Source organism: Daldinia decipiens (genome assembly GCF_022478715.1).
Source record: "Daldinia decipiens strain CBS 113046 unplaced genomic scaffold F4813scaffold_7, whole genome shotgun sequence".
NCBI lineage: Eukaryota > Fungi > Ascomycota > Sordariomycetes > Xylariales > Hypoxylaceae > Daldinia > Daldinia decipiens.
This window is the reverse complement of record NW_026054550.1, coordinates 682639-696492: the sequence shown is the minus strand read 5'-3', so window position 1 is coordinate 696492 and position 13854 is coordinate 682639. Positions and strand designations below refer to the sequence as shown.

Sequence of the window (13854 nt, the reverse complement as noted above, 5' to 3'; positions counted from 1 at the left end):
AATATAAATGCGTATAGCCTGCTCCTAATAATCAAGAGTCCACAGTGTAACTTGTTTGTGCCTCCACTTCAGTCACGTTCCGTAGTCGTGCTCGATTTATATAGAGTGCCGGTAATTGACAACTGACCACGACTCTCCAGGTCTGGGACGTGGTCCTCGGGTAACGGGGTATCAGCGAACAGAGCAATACTATGCTCCGGCGAATAACGAGCACCGGGACACGAGGCATTTTCGACGAGGGCCCGGATCCGCGCAACCTCGTCTGCCGAGAGCGAGATCGACGCAGCCGCGCAGTTCTCCTCCAACGGCGCGGTTTTCGTGGTCCTAGGAACCGCACAGTCGTATTAGAAATACTCTCCTAAACTTCGACAGGATATTCCAGACGAGCACGCCTCGCTTACCCCGGAATCGGAAAGACATCGTCTCCCTGGCCAAGCAGCCACGCGAGCGCCAGTTGGGCGGCGGTCCACCCCTTTCCCGCCGCGACCGTCTTCAGCTCATCGACCGCAAGCCATGTTCCTGGGGAAATTGTCCGCCGAGAAGCGCGGGTAGTGGCGTCTGACGTCGTCGGCTTCGAAGCCGGCTGGGCTCTTGATCCGGTCGCTGAGGAGGCCGCGCGAGAGGGGCGAGGAGGCTTCGACGGCGACGCCGAGATCCCGACATGTGGCGAGGAGGCTGATCTGGGAGTCCTCGATGTTGGTTGTGAAGGGACTGTATTCGACCTGGGCACTTAAGTTAAATGATTTCCTTGCCGTGGGTGTTGTTAAACAGGGAATAGGGGTACGGCTCATACTTGCACAGCACTGATCGGATGCACGGCATGAGCACTCCGTAGTGTCGCTGCTGATACCTCGCATAGACCTAGGTATCGGGTTTTCCCTTGCCTTTTCGATTAGGTTAGCTTTACTGGACTTTCTACCATTCAGGCTTCCTACAAGAAAGTAAGAATGGGATGAAGTGGTGATATGATGAACGTAGGTGTGATCAAATAGACATACTCCTTCATCTCCTTTTCCAGTCCGCAAAAACTCATCAAAGTAAAAGGCCGATATGATCCACATAGGCTTCTCTTTCCATGCCCTATGAAATTCTAAGGGGTTCGTGGCAGCCTACAGGTGTCTCGATAGGGTCCACCGGTGGACGTATTGCCAACCCCCAAGATCAGCTACATTCATATATCAGAACCCAGTAGTTAGGTAGATTTATCTTGTTGATGTCATTACCAGGTATCCTCTGCCCTTTCAATAAATTACAAAAGTGAGCAAGAGCAGCACATATCATATAAGTTCTCCTAATGCTCTCTGCGAATAACCAGCACTGGACGGTAGGTCAGTGATCACAGGTCTTTCCAGAGGGTAACTTGTTCACACCTACTTCCCAAGACTCGGGTGGTTTATTACGAATCTCAGCAACATCTAGTTCAGCGAAGTCTTCGAGGTTATCTCTTATCTTGTGCAGTTCCTCGTTCCAAGCTTCTAATAACGGTACATCACCATCTGCTTGTTGCCCTAGAGTGGCGTTTCCATCAAGCATACGAATGGTTTGATAAACAAGTAGAGCGTGGACTCTTGCAAGCTTCTCCCGCGGCGTTAACTATGTACCACTAACCGTTGTTTTAAGATTATGGATATTCTCGTGAAGAACTCTAAGGACAAAGCCACGGTTTGCCTCCGTCTGGTTCGTGTAGAGAACACACACCGAAAACGCTTGTAGGATACAGGGTGACGTGTTAGTTAGATATAAGTGACGATGCATATAAATAGTGGAGTTATCTTGGGCAATAGTTTTATGGAAGCCTTTGAAAGTTTTCATCGCGTAAGCAATTCTAGTTGAAGAGTCCTCAAGTTGCCACGGAGCATAATCGTCCTACTATTGTGAGTACTAAGCGAGTGAAAAATGATTCTCACTGAAACTTACGCATACAGCTACCATCCTGGAATAGTTTTCAGGAGATAGGATTTTACTCTTTGGAATTGATGCTATCTGTGTATCCCGCCCCGAGAAATCGGGTAGCCCGGGTAGATCGCCAAATCGGTACCCATCCATCGAATCCAATAGAGACTCAAACGTACTATCGAGGTGAATAGTTTCATCAGGGAAAATATCTACGTCAATGCCCATAGTAGTAGTAGGGACGTTGCCGTCATCTAGTACAAAATCGTCACCGTAGGACGTAGACGGAGGACCGTTGAAAGAGTCTAGACTTGTCGGAACACCCGCAGAGTTACCGTATGACTGCGTGTCCGACTGTTGCCCGTAGATACAGAGACGCTTCTTCTTGGTGCAATTAGCACAAGCTGGGATCCGCTGGTCACAGCGTCGCTTGCTCCTCACACAGGCGTTGCAGCTCTTCTGCCTAGATGAGCCTCCGCGCGGAGCCATGAATTCCGCCCCGAGAGGAAGACGCGCTAGTTAGGGAAATATTGAAAATATTTCATAAAGACGACTTTCTCAGTCACAAGTAAACAGTGTTTACAGTAGATAAGATTAGTATGAACGTAATTAGATGGAAACTGAAGCTAAAATTGGACCGCAGAGGACAACGTGTGAAGTCCGCAAGTCCGCCGCCGAGGTCCTTTCAACTCCGCAATTTCACGTCTCGGGGATCCACCATTTTATTGTCCCCGGGTCCAACAACGGAGCAAGGATGAACTCGAAATGCTTTAGGACTTCACTATCGTGTCTGATGTAAGCACGTCCCCCAAATCTCAAATCCATTTAAACGCCACCCTCGGCCTAATCTTGTTAGGCAGACTCATAGTTGAATTATTGCCAAGAAATATTAAACCTATATCATTGTGGATAGTGTCATGTCCTATCGGGATCACTAATCATGTAATCGGTGAGGGCGTTTTTACATCCTCCAAGTAAACTTCAAGCATGCATAGTGACCACCGTGGCTATTGATATCATAGATTGGCGTTGTCTCTCACGTGTACTGTTACGAAGATGGCTTTAAGAGGTATCTGTGAGTATCCAAACCGTAACTCTGAGTGACCTGACCGCTGTGGCGGACGCGAGGCTAGCTGCAGATATGCAGTTATCACCAATCACACAGTTGGTAACACTTTGTGGGTTTCTCGGATATGTTACAAGCGCCATCGGCCCCTGAAACCGTTACACTAGATTCGTCCCGAGAGCCACGGCACTGGTACCACGAAAGGTGCCATGATGCCAGTAGGGCGCATGTGTTTCAGTAAATAAAGAGGAACTCTTCTAGGGGATTGGCTTTCTATGAGTTGATATGAGACATGAGCCACGCTACGCGAGGGATGACAGGATATGATATTTCACTGGCTGGCAAGTATAATGAACAAAGTAAAAAAAAAAAAAAAAGAAACACTTTCTCGTGCTAGATTTGGCCCCAAGCATTCAGCGCCGAGCATCTTCCGAGATACCTATGCCTACTCGATCGCGAAATCCTGCCTATTCAAGATCTAGATTCGGCCGTCAAGCGGTAACGGGAGGGAGCTGCAGACGGAAAGCGGCAGTGCTTAAGCAAACCGACAAGCTTTTATTTCCAGAGCGTGACATCCGCGCCCGAGACAGGACGGGTCTCAACGTGTGATACCTCGGGTCGTCGCATCAGATCGCGCTACCTCTCTCGGAATCTAGAAACGTGGTATACTGCGCACAGATTATGCCGTGTCTCCAAGTCGACGTCTTACACGTTACCCCGATCGTTGGAAAGGGGAATATGTCCTATTAGAGAAACGGATTGGGGAGAGCGCGTGCGATAGATGGTCTCGCCAGCATCTTCCCCATGAGGCCGGCTCGTGCCACACACCGCCTCTCAGTAGTACGGGAGGACTGAGACACCAGGATTGGGGTCGATAACGATAGCTATTGCTCAATAAACTCATACGTAGGTACCTAACCTAACCTAACCTAACCTAGAATTATCATCGACATAGGTAACTAGGTAGTTAGTATAAGAAACAAAAGTATCTTAACGTGTCCTGAAGGTCCTTGTCCCTCTAGGGTCATACGTTTATCGAGACGGGATGATGCTAGTGCACGCTGACATCGAACTATTGGCCTAGCCGTGTAATGAAAGCCTGCGATTCACACTAATCGGTAGCCCCTGGCGCTGACTATCGATGGGTAACACTTACTATGTGATCGATCTTGGAATGAATACCTATGCCGTGTAGCCGAATGATCATTCCCTAGGAGAAACTTTAGAGGCCTCTCAAGCCATGTTTCTATGATAGGCACTAGTTTTAAGCCTCCAAGCCTTTAGAAGAAGTCTAATAGATCCCAGTAACACGTGCGAACGGACTTTTGGGAAGTCTTACTACATTGTACTATGTATGTTAGGAGGTAGTTAAGACTAAACTTATTTGGCTTCCGGTGAGCCCGTGTACTGGGTAGGTGAACAGGGACGAAGCTGACGCCAGGACGGGTTCGGCCGAGTTGGGATTTAAACCATTAAGCTCGCAGAATGGCCCATTTACGCGTGTAGTTTATTCGAAGGATCAAGCTCACCCGCAGACGTGGTATTACCAACCATGGTCCTGGGCGCATAGACCGACCACTCAGAGGCTGGCTTTCTTCCCATACGCACGTACGCCGAACCTCCAGGCTGGCGTCACAGACAGGACAGCCCCCGACGGGAGTGGCGCGCAGATCTGTGGGCACTCCTTCGGCGATATCTCACAGACCGAGGCCGTGCTATTTGAAGGATATCGCCGAAGAGCTGAACATCTACAAATTCCGATCCCTTGATGTTTGATATTCACATGAAACACACAGACAAAAAAAATGAGAGCTGGGTTGAGATAAGAAAAGGTAGCTGTTAGTTACGATCCGCCTTGATGGAATGGTGACACCGAAAGGAATCGGCTCGGGTTAGGCGAGGGTGGAGGCTCCTTTAGGGGGACCTTCCGCGGCCGGCGTCTAACTGCTAATGGCCAGAGAAGCGTGGCTATTTTTGAAGCCTGTTCGTAAAGGACGAATTGAGTTTAGGATTCCGTTAACCTAGTATATTAACTTATGTGATAACGAGGGACAGCGAGGCTATTGAAGGGCTAAAGCGTTAGTATCGTATTATGTAGTAATAATCAAAGATGTGGCTGACTTCATAGACGCCCGACTTATCTTATACTATCCTCTTATGAGGTAGCATCTTATTTCCTGTAGCACGGTTTAATTCCGTCAAGATGTTTCCGAGCACTGTGTGTATCTTCATCTGTAAGGCTGGATCTCTCCAAACCCCACAAGGCCGGCTCATGCATAATGACTAGCTATTATATACCTCCTAGTATCGTGCGAAGAGTGAATCACGTACATAGTAAAGAGGGAACTGGGTAGAGGTTACATCTGCCCATCTAGATCTACTCCGTTTGCTGATCAAAGTGCAACTGTGAAAAGTAAAGCCCGCAATCAAAGAGGCGGGGGAGCTTAACAGATAACGCACACTTTCTTTTCCCGTGTTCGATAGTTTGTTGGTTCGGCGGACAGTTCGTCGCTTTTGCGCGAACGGCTAGACATGCCGAAGTAAAAATATGATAGTACCTACTGAAATAACATGTCAGGTAGTTGGATTTTAACACAGCCGTCTCATTCTAACGCTACAGACGCCCGTCATATCATCAACGAAATCTTGTTGGTTGGGTGTGGTATTTATCCTTTACCTACTAGCCCTGGCTGATACGGAGCCGCTGGATGTCACCATCTTAAAAGGTGAATTCGCTTGAAGATATATTATGTAACTAAGTAAATAATTGATACGGCGTAGTACTATCGGAACCCTCCTCCTTTATGAGCGTTGCATACTTACTCAACATACGTGCATTGCAGATAGTCGGTTTAAAGTCTCGGTAGTTATAGCATATCACGTTCGTGAATCCTGCTGACTCTTGAGTAATTGATAGTATATAATATTCTTGGCAGACTTATACATATTACAAGTATAGTAAGCAGAAAGGGGTTAATAGCCTACCTATAGGTGTAGCGCGTGGAGTGCATATGGCTTTGTACGTACGTAGATACCGTACGTAATAGCAAGTACACGTGTAGCACGAGGCAGATTCTGTACCCAGAGTAGTAGATGCTGGTGCACTGCATACGCTCTTAGGTATGTGATTGATCGAGAGGAATCGCTCGGGTACCTACTTATCTACGTAGGTCCAGATAGGAGTAAGGAGGCTATACCTAGTAATCCGGCAACCCAGCCTAGCCGAGCTGCTTGTTACATAGCATGTAGGTTACGTATGTATGTATGAATTCAGCGGGACTGGGGACTGAAAAGGACTTGGTAAGGGACTCAGAACACGGGCCAGCATGAGGCTTGTCTTTTTAATATCAGATCTGGGTGCTAATCGAATAACGGCTCGGTCAAAAAAGGTCGGGGAACGGCCGAGCCAGGACTTGGATCTCACTCACGAAATGACGAGAACCACCGAAGAACCCTGCTTCTTCCTAGCCTTACTACTAGCGGACGATAACCTGGCAACCTTGGCACTGGACAGGGAATCGAGGATGGCGGAGACGCTAACTAAAGGAAAATTCCTTTTAAGTGTATGAGGAACGTGGCATGCCGCATGCCGCGCCCACACTTGCACGAAGTTTGGGGGGCAAGGGATGGGGAAGCCTGCCAGTTTCCTGCGAGTCTGCGAGCCTGAAGGGGTCATCATGAGAGAAAATTTAGGAGGGGTGGTAAGGTGGTAAGGTGGTAAGGTGGTAACCACCATGATCACCGTTATCCGCCTTGCAGACACACAAGAACCTTGACCTGCTTATAATCGGTACCGAATATTCATACCTACATGAAAAAAAAATCATGACTGGTCCAACGTTGACGGCACGTCCTGTAGGCTATCACATAGGCTAGTTTATGTTTGAAGTGCCGTCCGCCCCCAGATTATGTTCCCCGTTCCCCGTTCCCCGTCTCTATTTTAGACTTAGAACGCAGCTTTATATCGGGATTGAAGACCATATTTGCCGTATTTCTACCCTAGAGCGCTTAATCTTACGGCTAGAGGGATCGAGGAGCGAGGAGATGATAGGATACGCGTACATACTGTAGATGGCTTAGACGATGTGGAACGCCGTCAACCACGTGGGCATTTAGGTACATACCTAGGTAAGGACCTTAGTTTGAATCTACATACATACATACATCTATGCGTAGACGGTACTTCATTTGTACATTGCATTAAACATGCATTATACTGTATAAAGCGGAGAAAAATGTCTTGGTAAAAGGCCTCCCGCCCCCCTTATGTATGTATACATCACACGTACGAAGCTGTCTCGAGTCGTACGAGCTTCTAAAGATCCCATTCGTCAACTGTAAAAAGCTCTGGGTAAGGTTGGTAAGGTTGGTAAGGTTGGTAAACATCTTACCCACGCTTTTGTATGCGGCGCGGATATTCTACATATGAGACAGGCATACCTCATGCCCTTCCTGGTGGTGACCCGGATACTGTGTCTGTTTACTAAAACTCTACAGTACTCCCCCCCAGAAATAATAACAATAAACCCCTCGCAGCACACCGGAAAGTGGGTTATGATAAATACCATCACACCGGCCTGATGACAAGCGGCAAGCCAAATTGCGTGCGTCCTCTCCGTAAGTTTGTGTGCGACGCGTGTTGCGCATCCTTGCCAAAGCTCGGCGATAGGTCCCTTAGTCCCAAAGATGCAAGACGTCCACGGAAGGTAAAAATGGCCATTACCGTTATCTCCTCGACTTCGGTAGACGAGGATAACTACCTACCTACATAGGTATACATAGTACTATATGTATTTGGGATATGAGGAGACGGGGTGTAACACATATGTACCATTGTATACGACCCCTATGATTTGTCAAAGATGTGCGAGAATTACGTCTGTCAACGAAGACCTCTGTCCTCGTCGTGTTGATCTGACTCAGATTGACTTGAGCTTTTCCGTCTATACGCAAGATGGATGACGCGGTTCAGCGAAAAGATCCTCGAAGCTATAGGCCATACACTATAGCCGAATATGATAACTAAACGCCCAACTACCCAGGTACCTACTAAGTTAAACGTCGGCCCGGCTCCTTAGATTGGACGAGAAGGAAGCGCTGGTATACCCGAGACATCAGATTTGAGATTTAAGCCTTTTGCACATATGAGTTGAAGCATCTGGCGGCTTTGCGTTTGATCTCCCTTTGAGACGAAGCGCAACTAGAAAACAAGTTACACATCGTTAGAGTCATGTAGGGTGCCGCCGCCAATTTTTGGAATTGTGCTGTTAGGCGCTTCTGTCGTCTTATGTTGGCGGGAACCAGCCCGTCTGTTCTATGCGATGCTGATGTCCCCACGGCCTACGAAGTACATAAGGACGATCAATAGTCAAAGCGGCGGAAAAGCTAATCTTGTACATAGGTAGGTAGGTAGCTAGATACCTACCTACCTACCTATGTATGTAGGCAGTGTAAGTCAGATCTCAGGTATGGTACGGCGCGAGGACAGCGGTATGGAGATCTCTATGTACTACTGTAGGTATGCAATGCCATGTTATGTCCATATGTATAGACCGGCCCCCGCGACTTTAGACGATCAAACACAAGTCTTGATAGGTCCGTCGGAAAGCTATCCGCTGGGAACGCACCCCGCATAATCGATAGGATCCATTGCATAACACTCGCAGTATTGGGCTTAGCCTCTGGCCAAGCCAAGCTGCTGATTTGGGCATTTGTCGATACGCCCTCACGTGGCGGCGGGAGGATCGTAACCAGCCAAACAGACAAGGTATCATATCGTAAGAAAGATCCTGTTATAACCCATACATGTCACCAAACATGTCATGTCAACTTACTGCGGCGGATCCTACCGAGTTCAACTTCGCATACACCAACTACACAGTTAGCAGCTACATGTATATAATATATATCTTTTACGTGTATGTGTTAGCTGCATTTCGGGACTTACTCCTTTTCAGGGACACCGACGGTAACGTACCCTTCCATGGTGCTTCGCATGCTAGGCTAACCTATGATCTCAACTCTACCTACATACCTACCTAATACCACTAGTTATACATACTTCGTATAGTTCCTAGTTTCTATAGTCGTGGTAGCAGTAAGTAGTATAAGATCCTACTGGTCTTTAGGATATTCGCCACGTACGAAACAGTTCGCTTTGGCTTACATAGGTAGGTACCTATTCAGGGTATTATCGGCTTGAATATAAACTGTTGGGAAATAGTCGAATAAAGGTTCTTGTGCATTTTGACGCATAAATGCCTACTTTAGTACGATATGGCGAGTAAGTAAGTATAAAAAGTCTTAGTTATACCTAGTCCTTACTACTTGACGTTTTTGGATTGTGATACCCATGCCTTTCTTTGGAAGCCTTTTGTATGCTTTGTATGCTTTGTATGTGAGCCCTGCCAAAATGTTTCCCGTGTACGACATCGCAATCCAGGTTATGTTATTGACCAACAACGCCGTTATCCGGTATTTGACTACACTCGGCTCTGGCACAGGCCATTTGAATACCCGTGCTTTAAACAGGGACTTGACCTGGAGCTCCTCTCTTAACGCCTTTCTTTCAGGGTCGCTCCGATTGCCCGAGCTTGACAAAAACAGACCACCAGTTCCCTGGACTCGGGCGACAGATCCAAGCTTTGTTGAAACCATGTCGCTTCGTATCTTATGACAGGAGCGGCATATAGTATATGTATACCTACATACCTAACCTAGCACCGAGTCTTCACCTAGAACCTAGTCTTCAAACTCCCTTGCGTGTCAGAAAAAAAAGAATTGAACTTTCTGACCCTACAACTCGACTCTTCCGACTCCAAAAAAAAGAAAGAAAAGAAAAGATAGCGTCATGGAATAATGTTCTTTCTAATTGCGGTTCGCGCACAAAACTGGACTTTTGCACTTCTGCTGCCGCTCGATCCTATCCAAAGTTGACCGTAACATTATAAGGCCTACCTAATCCGGAATCTTTCTTCGTCGATTTTAGTTGGGGTTGGGAGAGATTAGGTAGTATACGCTACCTACACGTTTGAGTACCTAACTTAACATTACCTACCTCTACTCTACTCCTCTGCGTGTTGATGGAAGTACATATATGCTACATAGTACATCTTATATGTATGTGGAAGCCGCAAGCATAGGTACCTAACACTACATACATACATACATACCATGTACCTACCTGCCGGTTATGTACCTCCAATGCTGCACACCTAACCTGTACATGTAGGTATTCCGCTACCTACGTCTGCATTGGCGTGGATGCTATATGGGATGGCGTACATAGTACATATAGTTAGTTGACTTCAGTCAGTCACTTTCGACTGCGGCCACGGGGCGTTCCCATGTCGTACTCCACCATCCATGCACATATGCATAGGTAGGCAATCCCTGCTCAACTTCCCTCACGTGTGCCCGGTACATGGCTAGCCACGAGGGAAAAGAAACGACGGGCGGCGCATTAGTGACACGCTAGCGTATAATCTATAGCACAACATGTACCCTATACTCTTGGTCGGAGTATCCTTCGCTAACAATACATACATTATGTACATATATACATATTCCTGGAAATAGCCATGCGACAAACCCTTAGCCAGAGGGGCCCAGCTGCATCGTCTCATCGTCTAAACGCCACGGACAAACCTTCCTACATACATGTACCTACATACCACGCTACACTAACAAGCGTCAATACATCCGTCTGGTACATGCAGTTCATACATCGCGCTGTCAGATATTCGGACACATCTATAACGTACATGTGTGTGGCTCTGCTCGTGCTGCCGTTAATGTCTCTGGTACATGCATGGAAGTTGACCCTATCTCGAGATGTATCTACGTAGGGTAGGTATTTAGGTACATAGGTACCTACATACATACCTCCTAGGTACATTTATAGTAGTTAGTTACACGCTTACATATGTACATAGGTAGGTAGACACTTACATGGAGGTAGCGTGCTAAGTATGCATTAGGAAATACATAGGAATGGCTATCCTCTCGGCTCTTTTTTTTGACCTGCCATTTCTCTTGCAGTTCCTCCACAGCAACACGCGCAGTGCCTCCCTCCTTCGATCCCAGCAAGGGGTGGATCCTCTTTTTTTTCCCATCCTCCATTTTCATTTGGGCTTTCAATTCTCTCAGAAAGCGCTTCCCCCGTCCACGTTCCTCCTCCTTCGAGAGGGAACTACCCCCCGTTACACGGCACTACCTAGGTACATAGGTACACTTGCAAGATACGTAGGTACACTTCTAGGTACATGTACCGTAGGTCCTTTGTATATACAATTTGTATGTACCTATGTACAAGAGCCCTTGTGCTGACGGGAACTACTCTACTCGAGCTGGGGGGTTCTTTATCCTCTCTTTACTCTTGGGGACATTCATCCATAACTTGTCAAGATCTCCTCTTTACCTTTTTTTCACTATACTCCTCCCAAAAGCTTAAGTTCAAACACCCAATAGTCGTTTCTGATGCGCATCGTCGATTTGTGGTAGTGCTGTATTCGCGTGCCGGGACCAACGACACGTTCCTGACGCTTCCTGACCTGTCGTTCTACCTACGTCGTTCCCTGTCGGCTTTACTATTTATCTTCTATCACTACTTGCTACTACTACTCGCTACCATATTTTACTTATTCTACCATTAACTAACTACCTTACTACTACTTCTACTAGCTAGTTTCTTTCTCGCTTTCCGACTTCCGCTCTCTACTTTTTCTTCTCTTCTCTTTCTCCTCAAAGCACCAAGCATCAAGTCCCAAGCTTGAGCACGAGTTTTTATCGGACTAGTTGCGCTTAATTACGATTGGCTATTTAGCGTCAATGCTGATCAGACCCTGTTCACCAATGTAAACCGATGTCGAGCGCTGCCGCGTCCCAAGTCTACCCGTCCGTCTGTTAACTTAGTTCGGGCGACTTTAGTCTAAAGTACCAACTTATACCGCGACGCTGCATCCGCACGTCTTTGCGTCTTCGTTAGGTGGCTCTAATGATCACCACTTACTAGGCATCTCATCAAAGCTTGCCCACTTAGCCCCTCGATAATTGTTTTTACCTTCTTCCCCCCCTTCATAGATATCCAATTCAAACTTCGCGAGCATGGCGGCAGATCAGTCTCGACCTGTGTCGCAGAAAATCCCAGCCGGGCTGGCTACAGTATTGAATGCCCCCGAGGATAATCGCGACTCAGCCTATTATTCAAGCACAGATGCGTCTAGCAAGCGTATGTAATTACTATACTATACCTCGAGCTGAAAGTTGAGTATCAGCATTGCTAACTACGGGAGCCCCTTATAGATACTTCTGCAGCCTCGGGCATAGGTATCAATGTCTATCACTCCGTCCATGACAAGACTCCTTCTCCGACCACCACGAACCTAGTCCCCCAGCCAATAATAACTCCCGCGAGTAACATGAGCGTGGCGTCGATGGTGTCGCCGACGACACCAGGTAGTGGGCGTTTCGATCGGCCGCAGTCTTTCGATTCTATACCCGGCGGCATGTCTTTAGGTGCAGCAAGTGTCGGGCCAGATTCACGACGGGAGAGTGTTGATAGCAGGATTAACCAGGGGTTCGGCGATTTGAGATTGAGTGGTTCTCCTTACGCGAGTCAGAATCACTCTACGACTTCGTTTCATGGAAGTTTGGTGCAACAACGCAACTCCCGCGCGGGAATGGAGCATCTCGCGGTACACAGGATATCTAATGGATACCAGCCGAATGTCGAACGCACACCTAACGATCAACATCCGAAAGCAACTAAAACCGCACCGGCTATCACTGGTCCTGCCACAAGCACGATTGCTAGGGCAGCGGAACCAACTAAAGGTCAAGCTTGGGCTTTTCCAGAGGAGGAAATTCAGCGCATGCCATCCACGGTTGGTAACCACACGTTTTTTGATTCCAGGAGAAGCAGTATCTCGGAATCGATTGCAAGTAGCCAATTTACGACCGAGTCTCGGTTACCCCCTGGGCAGCGCCGTCTGGACGATGGTATAGCCCCGGATTTCCAAACTATCCACCACCACACGCTTCAGCACAAGCAACTCTCGGATCTTCATAGCGAAGAGTCTAGCCCGCATAGTGGCAATCAACCGTATAGTCGGACACCTGAGCTTCGGCAAAGTCATAAGCTGGCGGAACGGAAGCGGAGAACAGAGATGAAGGAGTTGTTTGATCAGCTTCGCGATTTGATGCCACAGGAACGAGGATCAAAAGCATCCAAGTGGGAAATTCTAACGAAAGGTATGCCGCTGTACAATTATAAGCATTGGCGCACATACTAACTGCTATTTAGCTATTGCCGAGCATCAGAAACAGGGCGAGGCTCTCAAGAGTATTACAAATCATTGCCAAACCGCCATGCAAGAAGCGGAGATGTTACGTCGTGAGATCGATAGGTTGCGCATGGAGAACGCGCAGCTTCGAGGAAGTATTCCGATACCACCAGGCCAAGGCCCCCCAAATACTGCAATGCCGTCGCAACCGTCTGCAGATCCCTACGGTCAAGATCTGTACGGCAGAGCCCCCCGCCCGGAGCTCCCGCCCTTACGAGCCTTGAGTAACAACATTCCCAGCAATCCGGACTCTATGACAGGTGTCCAATATGATTCTCAAAGGCCACCTAATGGATATCGTCAGGATCCTCACCAAGATCATCGACAAGGTCGGTACCAATAGCCGTAACTACTATCATTCATATTTTCTTTTGTTGTTGTAAACATATCATATTGGGGAGCGGCAGCTATCAAAACTAGACTTGCAGCGCTTTTTCATCGATACCCCGTATAAGCAAACGGCTATTCCCCGTCGATGAGCACCTCGAAACTTAAGGTGCGGATGAACTTGATGCAGAGGATATCATGTCGGAATAAGGATACTGCCTAATT

The 13854-nt window shown here is 47.6% G+C and overlaps 2 protein-coding genes across 2 annotated transcripts; one reads left to right on the top strand and one right to left on the bottom strand.

Annotated features, from left to right (window-relative positions):
• Window positions 1-68: 68 nt before the first annotated feature.
• F4813DRAFT_387057 (uncharacterized protein) lies at window positions 69-2382 on the bottom strand (the record flags this gene model as incomplete). The annotated part of the gene is made up of 7 exons (XM_049246508.1): window positions 69-324; window positions 402-722; window positions 1114-1165; window positions 1224-1317; window positions 1375-1578; window positions 1609-1866; window positions 1918-2382. 7 exons carry the CDS (start codon window positions 2380-2382, stop codon window positions 69-71), a joined length of 1650 nt encoding a protein of 549 aa, XP_049102156.1.
• A 9457-nt stretch (window positions 2383-11839) lies between these two features.
• F4813DRAFT_316144 (uncharacterized protein) lies at window positions 11840-13818 on the top strand. The gene is made up of 3 exons (XM_049240936.1): window positions 11840-12188; window positions 12263-13210; window positions 13263-13818. The coding sequence occupies exons 1-3, from the start codon at window positions 12065-12067 to the stop codon at window positions 13643-13645; spliced, it is 1455 nt and encodes a 484-aa protein (XP_049102155.1). The 5' UTR covers window positions 11840-12064; the 3' UTR covers window positions 13646-13818.
• Window positions 13819-13854: the final 36 nt, after the last annotated feature.

Excerpts from the sequence above, each read along its gene's own strand:
- F4813DRAFT_316144 (XM_049240936.1), top strand. The coding sequence starts at position 12,065 with ATGGCGGCAGATCAGTCTCGACCTGTGTCGCAGAAAATCCCAGCCGGG. Across the intron at positions 12,189-12,262 it reads CACAGATGCGTCTAGCAAGC|ATACTTCTGCAGCCTCGGGC; the intron begins GTATGTAATTAC and ends AGCCCCTTATAG. Across the intron at positions 13,211-13,262 it reads GTGGGAAATTCTAACGAAAG|CTATTGCCGAGCATCAGAAA; the intron begins GTATGCCGCTGT and ends ACTGCTATTTAG.